At 38.6% G+C, this 8,077-nt stretch overlaps 1 protein-coding gene across 1 annotated transcript in view; it reads left to right on the top strand.

Moving 5' to 3' along the window:
- The window catches only part of Cep63 (centrosomal protein 63), a 69,579-nt gene that overhangs the window by 30,979 nt on the left and 30,523 nt on the right, over nt 1-8,077 (top strand). The window contains exons 5-7 of the mRNA XM_023704399.1: nt 1,502-1,597; nt 2,362-2,484; nt 7,672-7,785. Of these exons, the coding sequence (XP_023560167.1) occupies nt 1,502-1,597; nt 2,362-2,484; nt 7,672-7,785 (333 nt within the window). The remainder of the gene's footprint in view (nt 1-1,501; nt 1,598-2,361; nt 2,485-7,671; nt 7,786-8,077) is intronic.

The raw sequence follows: 8,077 nt of genomic DNA, 5'->3' as shown, positions 1-8,077 counted from the left end.
TCTACAATCCGAGGTACAGGATCTCAAGATAAATCCTGAGGGGATTTCACTGACCTTATCAGATCCAAAAGCTACAACTCTTGTTGTATAGGTCTTGCTTTATCTTGGTCTTAACCATTCAGCAGAAAAGTATAAAAACAAAGTATAAGAAGTAAAGCCATGCTGTTATGTTGAGATGTAGGGGACTCAGGTCATCAATTTCTGACACTGCCAGTGAAGCGGAAGACCCAATACTATTATGGACTACTGGACTCTTTCAGAATATTTTGCTGAGTTAACACACCTATAATATTCAGATGATGGAACTAAACCAGAAAGGGGATACAGATGAATGTCCATTTTGTGTCTGTGTATTCAAAATGGTTAGGATAGATAGTTACATTCTCTTAATAGAGGGATTTGTTCTAATAGTGTTTGTAAATAGGATATCATGTCTGCATCTTGTACAGAAGATAACCACTAGGAAGAAAGTATGCAGTGTGTTAATTATTTGAAACTGTCCTACCAATTTGATTTGAAACTGTCTCATTGCTATTTGTCTCTCAATAAAATTATGGAAAAAATAATAAAATGACTTAATCTCTCAAAGTGTCTTCCCATCCAGACATTTAGTAATCATTTACTTGGATCTTTGTTCAAAAGAATTTTTCATATTATTGGATAAATACACACACGCAAACACACATACTCACACTTCTTTGCTTTTTTTGTGAGATAGTGTCTCATTGTGTTGCCCAAGTTAACTTGAAGCTTGGGTTCAAGGATCTTTCTGCTTCAGCCTCCCAGATAGCTAGGACTGCAGGCATACACTCTTTATTTTAGTTTGAACTGTAGAATAACTTTTTAACTTACAAAAGCAAAAAAAACAAAGGAAAAAAAAGAAAAAATGAAAGTGATGATATTACAACTTTCTACTGGAATTGCATTAACTCTATTCTTATGTTTATATCTAGTTTTTAAAACATTGCCATTCTATATTGTTACTGAGATTACTATTTCTAGTTTCTTGTTTTCTGCTTCCTTGCCACTTATCAATAAATGAAATTCCAACTAGTTATCAGGAGAAATATTGCTGGTTGTCAGAAGAAATACTTCAAGAGTAAACTGGTTGTCAAGAGAAATACTTCATGAAATTAATCTTGAAGTCTCATAGAATTTTTATAAAATCTGTGGCTTCCTAAGTTTCTGAAGCCTTATATGTATTTATTTTTCATGAGTATTTTTGATGAAAAAGATTGGGGAGAATAAATCAAATAGAAGATATTAGTTTTCATCTAAACCTAAAAAATTCTGCAATAGTTGTTTGTTCATTCTCCATTGTGTTGCAGTGTTATGGATTATTAAGTAAGGTGTTCAACTGCCTGGGAAGTGGTGTGTGTGTGTGTGTGTGTGTGTGTGTGTGTGTGTGTGTATAAGTAAGTGTAAAGCTTATTTCCTGCTTTCATGTTTTGGTGATGTGTTTCAATGCCACTAATGAAAAATATCATTTCTTTGCTTTTAGGTTGGAATGTTGCATCAGCAGATAGAAGAGCATGAAAAAATCAAGCAAGAGATGGCCATGGAGTATAAGCAGGAGTTAAAGAAACTGCAGGAAGAAGTAAGATTTTTTTTCTGTTGTATGTTGTTTCTCTCTTTAACTTTGAGAATTTTGTCATGAGGACAAGTTTGTACCTTATAAAAGTACCGTACCCGTACATGCTATGAACAGAGGCAGACGTATGTTTCTTTGTTCTGGAATCTAGGTGTATAGCATGTTGCTTAATTGTATGTTTGATCTTACCTAGGCAAGGGATTCTAAAATATGTTTATTGGTTGAGGAACTGAAATAAGTAGATCTGTTTCTATATAACGCGGTGAAATATTGACACCAAAAATTTAACGTTTAAATTTTCGAATTAAGCCCATTACTAAATGTTAAATAATGGAGGAACTAAAGGTTTAAAAAGCATTTGGGGTTAAATAGAAAAAGTAAGAAATTCTATCCATTTGCTCAGTTTCATTCATATTTGGGAAAAAGTGCTTTTTATTAAGCTCCTTCTAGGATGCTTCTTTCCTGCTTCCTGAACAGAAGCATGACCTGGGAACCATGGGCTGAGAAGAAAGACTTCCTTATTTGTTGGTTTTATTGTGGAGGTGGTTGGTAGGGTCTTTACATGCAAAATTATTACAATAAAAATCAAAGTTTGTTTTAAAGTTATTTTTCTTTTAATTGCTAGAATTTATTTTCCATATGTAATTGTTTTTATTTTAGTTTAAGAACTACTAGTTTGAGTATAATACTAGTTGGTACTGGACTTGCTTTCATAATATCAATTTGCTTACTAATTCTTGTATGTTAAGAATAAAGCACTGTCTCCACAGTTAGGTAGACTGAAGAGAAGCTATGAGAAACTACAGAAAAAGCAGATAAGGGAATTCAGAGGAAGTACCAAAAATCACAGAGAAGATCGGTCTGAGATTGAGAGGTTAAATGGAAAAATAGAGGTATGTTCATAGTAATAACCATAGTGATTGTCATCCTTTATGTAAGCAAATGCTATTTCTAACGGTGGTTTCCTGAAACCAATTTTCTGCCAACTCCAGGATTTCCACTGAGCTATTTCAGTGGCGGGAGTGTGTTCTACTGTCGTCCTCTCATCCGCTATGGTTCCCTGTGGTTAATGGGGACCTAGCTATTAATAGGTGTTAATGGGGCAGTAGCACCCTCATAGGGCACTTGGAAATGTATAACAATGTTTATTTGCTTGCTTCCTTACTTGTTTTGGTTGTCAGAATAATGGAGCATGAAACTGTTATTTAAGGACAGGAGCAGAGGTAATAAATATTCCTAGGGTTGTATTCTGGAAAGGATTATTGCCCCCAGCATCTCCAGCATTGAGCAGTATGGACCACAAGTTCAACACTGTCCTTTATGAGCAGTATCTTTGTCTTATTTATTGGAACTTAGAAAATGTTGAAAGTATGTGGCTTTTTAAATTTTGTGGTATCCATTTAAAACAAGCGAAATTTCTAAAAATTTTTATTAGTAAATGTTTGCAGTAAACAGTGATTACATTCATTGTGGGGAGCTGGTGCATGTACATAAAACATCTTGTTACATCTCTTTCCTTCTCCATCCCTCTTTAAGTCAAACCCTTCCCATTTGGAAATCAAACCCTTCCCATTTGCAAAACAGCTAATTCCCTGTTTCCAACTAGTTGTCTTTTATTTAGCTTTTCTACTTTTTATACTTTGGGTTTTTCATATAAGAAAAACCATGTGATATTTAGTCTTCTGTGTCTGATTTATTTCATTTAATATTATGCATCCATTTTCCTACAAATGACTCAAATTTATCTCTTGTAGCAGAGTAGTACTCATTGTGTGTATATGCCACATTTTCTTCATCCATCCACCTGTTGATGGGCATGTAGGACAATTCCAAGATTTAGCTATTATGAGTTGTACTGCTATAAACGTAAGTATGTATGTATTACTGCAATATCATTCTTCAAATCTTTTGGGAAGATACTGAGACAGAGAATAGCTAAGTCAGATGTAATTTCTTGTTCTAATTTTCAGAGGAATCTCCATATTGATTTTCCCTAATGGTTGAAAGTTTACATTCTTGCCAACAATGTAGAAAGATTCCTTTTCCTGCGCTGACTGGCCAGTACTTGTTATTATTTGATTTCTTGATGGTAGCTATTCTTTCTGGAGTAAGATGGAAGAAAGTTAGAAAGAGGGTTCACCTCTCCCTTTGCTGATCTTATTTTAAAGAATGACTGTAGGGTCATTATATATGTTGGTTTCCTAGAGGACTTAAAGAGCGGTGGTAAGTCAGCACTGCCAAGAGTTGATGAAGGAGCAGCATGAAGCTGTCATTCTTTGCACCCTGAATGCACCACTCTCCTTGTCTGTCTTCTCTATTAGCTCTTCACTGTGTGTCTCAGTTATTTTTCTCTCATAGCTGGGACAAATACCTGACACCTAGAATTAAGGAAAGGTTTGTTTAGCTCACAGTGGATGTTTCAGTTCATACTAGGCTGGCTCCAAGGCACAGTGGCATACGGCAGAGGACAGTCAGTCATGGCAGTGGAAAACAGCAAGGGCAAATGGGAGGAGTAACTACAACAACGGCAGCAGAGAACAAGTCTGTCTCCCTTGTGTTGCATTCAGCTATCTGCCCCAGGCTGAGTGTAGCACTCATATCCATAATCCCAGCAGCACTTACACACATAATCCCAGTGGATCATGAGTTAATCACTAAACTCTAGAAGTGCACCCCATGATTGCATTAGGCTTTTAGGGGACAACTAGATGCAAACCATAATACTATACCTAAGAATTACTTAGGGTGCCTTTAGATTCTCAAGAGATTTTGGTCCAGTAGTATGGTACAGGGCCTAAAGTCTGCATTTTATCTATCTCTTCTAGCTGGTTTTAATCTGAGAAGCATTTTTTAACATATTTGTGTGATGACTAATTTTTCTATTCTGAGCCATCTGTTACCAACAGTGTTAATTACAAATATTATTACCATCTAGAGGTATAATTTCTATTTTTAATATTGTTTTATATCTCGACATTTTTATACATTTGAAGAACTTAGAATGAGAAGATTATTGCTACTTCCCCTCTAACCCTCCAGCCCTCTTCATTGTTTTTTTCCCTGTCAAACCCCTTATATCCATCTTCCTTCTCATTGCTACTTCCCTTCTCTCTTCTTTTTTCTTCAAAAGTCCTGTCTTTAATTTTCACATCCTCAGCCTACATACGTGCAACCAAGGTCATTATCTCTTGCTTCTTGGTTTACCGCCCTGGCTCATAGATTGCAGCTGTCTGTTCATTGTTCACTCCAAAGTTGCTCTTCTTGTAGCTCTTAAGGATTCAGTGTCCAGAGGAATGAAGCTTATGTTACTTAGGACTTTGGGGTTTCTTAGGATCCTTTCTTCTATATATTTTGATTTTCTCCAAGTCTCATCTCCTTATCCATATTTCTATTTTTGTCTTATCTTTAGCAGTATTTGCAAACCCTCTAAAAATCTCATTTTTAACTATCTACTTGAGTATCATCCCTGTCCTCTTAGCGCCCATCTAGGCCTTTGATGCTTAATAATTGTGTAGAATCTGGATATCTGACACATTAAGAATCTGTCTCACTCAGTCTTCTCTTATTGCTGGGACAAATACCTGACACTCAAAATTAAGGAAGGAAAAGTTTATTTAGCTCACAGTTACTGGAGGTTTCAGTCCATACTCAGCTGGCTCCAAGGCAAAGAGGCACATGGCAGAGGGCAGCAGTTCATGGCGGTGGTAAAGAACAGAGCAAAGGGGAAGAATAGTGACAACAGTGGCTATGGAGAGCAAGTCTGTCAGTTGCATTCAGGCTGTCTGCCCCAGGCTGGGGGAAGTACACCCATAATCCCAGCAGCACTCACGCCCATAATTCCAGTGGATCATGAGTTAATCACAAACTCTAGAAGTCTGCTCCATGACTGCATGAGGCTTTGGGGGGACAACTAGACACAAGCCATAATATCATGTCATTACATAACATCCCTTTAGAATGATTGAATCCTGGCACCTTTTCACTGCTCCCTGCCTTCGTGGTGTTCTCTTACCAGTCGGCACCCGCTCAGATTCCCAGGTCACATCGCTTACCTTCCTTGCATGTGTCCTGCCCTGCTCTGGTTTCATTGCATTTGCTTGGCAAAACCACACCTCTAGTTAGTTCTCCTTCCTGCCCACTGTCTACCTGCCACATGTGGCTCTTTTTGCTCCACAGAATTCTACTGTATCTCTTCTCACTTGCCCACTGTCTACTGTGACTCTCCTCGTTCTCTTCTTTCCTCAGACTTTCAACGTGTTTTGCTTTCAGGTGGTACATTCTTTCTGTGCAGATTCCAGTGCTGCGTCGGCTTCCCTGTCCCTTGTGCCATACCTGTGAGGTTGCCCCGGCGGTTTTCCTTCTCTTCTCTGTCTGCTCAAGTGTTTCTTCCTAACTGTACATTTTCTATGAGGATCCATATTTCTGTTCCTTCAGTACCATCTCTAGACCTCTACACTTGTGCCCCAGTTTTCTCCCTCATTGTGTGGTAAAATGCTTTATGCCTCTATCCTTATCTCTAGGTTCCTGCCCCCCCTTTTTTTTACACCCCTGGAACAAGGCTTCAGACCCTTCACACTGTAGAAGCTGTTTGTATGCTGGTCACCATTGGCCTCTGTGTTCCTAAAGCCAGGAGCTGGTTCTCATCTTTCTCTGCAGCTTTGGATCCAGCTGTTCTCTTTCCTTAAAATAGTTTCTTGACTTTACTTTGAGGAAAACTGCATTTTCCTCATTCTTCTATCTTGCTAGCCACCGCCTCAATTTCCGTTGCTTCCTTACTTTTTGGAATTTAGATCTTTCGGATATCCAGCTATGGCTTTTTTCTCTGTTTCAGAGTAACGTTCAACTCCCTGTTTCACATCTTTACTCTAGTGGGCAAATCTAAAACTATTTTTTTTTTTAACTGTCAATCTTAACGTGTCCAAAATAAAGGTCTTTACTTTCTTTTTTCTGTTTCCCAACACCGGTTCCCATTTCAGATGAGGGCATCTCCATTCTAGTCACCCCAGCTTCATCACTTATCTTTAAAGACACCAGCATATTCCCACTTGAGGGTTATTCCCTGCCCCTGCAGTAATACAGCTCCATCCACCTCTCCCTAGGTGTTTGCGTAATGAATGTTACCTGCTAAGTCTGGCCGTTCCTTTTAAAATGTGCAGTTCTCCACTGTGTGCAGTCCATGTTTTGTTGTCTCTAAAGCGTACTGTGCAATGAATGTGTTATATGTTGCCCTTCAGTTGAGTAGGCTTAGAGTTTTTGTTTATCTTGTTAAAAATTGTTATTCCCAGCACTTAAATTAGTACTGGGCATATATTATAGGAATGAGGGAATTATAGTGATAACAGAAATCTGGTTATCCACAATTATAAGAAGAGTCAGATATCCTAGAGGACTGTGAGAGATTAGATCTCTTTGTCCTTTGGCTTATCCCCCTTTTCCTAAGTACTGGGTTCTTTTTTTGGTGTAGAGTTTGAAGTTACTGTTGACCCATCATTAATTTTGAACTGTTTGACTTTGGGCTATACAATGCCTGTTAAATGTATCATGCTTGTCATGTTTAGTGAATTCTTCGTAGTTCTGTTGAGATGTAAAAATGTGACCATCAAAGCATGCTGTGCTGTCTGTACCTGTAGTACTTGGTCCTTGAGTTTCACGTACTGTGCACCACAGGACTTACCTGGAAACTTACTTGAATCTGTTCCATTCCTGAGTGTAGATAGCAAGGGCTACATGTAACCATATTTTGAATTTTAATTGTCGTAGCATCAGTTTTCTAAAAATCACTTGAAAATGATAGCAACCCTGAGGTGACAGCAAATCTGTGAAGATAATTGTGAACCCCATGCTTGGCATCTGTACCACTAGTGTGTTAAATTTGGAAAGACAGTTGTCCAGGGGCACAGTGTCAGTGGAGCTCCGTGTTATTGTGCAGTCTGTCAGCTAAGTGAGTAATGGGGCTCCTGCTGTGGAGAATGGTGGGAGTATACTCAGGGAAGTGGGGAAAATTAAAGCAAAAGTGAAGCCAGGAAGTAGTGACAGGGAGGGGCACTCTTAGAAGTTAAGTAACTTAATTGCCTCCTTAGGAATTTCGTCAGAAATCACTGGACTGGGAGAAGCAGCGCTTGATTTATCAGCAACAGGTCTCTTCTCTGGAGGCACAAAGGAAGGCTCTGGCTGAGCAATCAGAGATAATTCAGGTAGGCCTGTGACATTTTAACCATGTGATTGAATCTGACCACTAAAATGTGAGTATCTGATGCCATTCTGCGGGTTCAACTTCTCTCTTTGAACTCTGCTCTTTTTCTTGTGCAGTGAGCCCATGCTGCTCTATTTACAGGCTTATCCTCTTCAGCAGCTAGACCTGTGCAGGTGGCTGTGCCTCTCTTCCTTGTTCTCATGCTTGCTTGCATCTGCCAGTATCTCTTCTGCACCTTCACTCTCCCACCTTTGATCTCTTGCCCTTTCTCCCTCCATTTTTACTTTTTGTTC

The sequence above is a fragment of the Octodon degus genome, unplaced genomic scaffold (genome assembly GCF_000260255.1).
Source record: "Octodon degus isolate 3935 unplaced genomic scaffold, OctDeg1.0 scaffold00008, whole genome shotgun sequence".
Taxonomy (NCBI): Eukaryota; Metazoa; Chordata; class Mammalia; order Rodentia; family Octodontidae; genus Octodon; species Octodon degus.
Note: the sequence above shows the minus strand (reverse complement) of the source record. Positions and strands in the feature narration are given on the sequence as shown.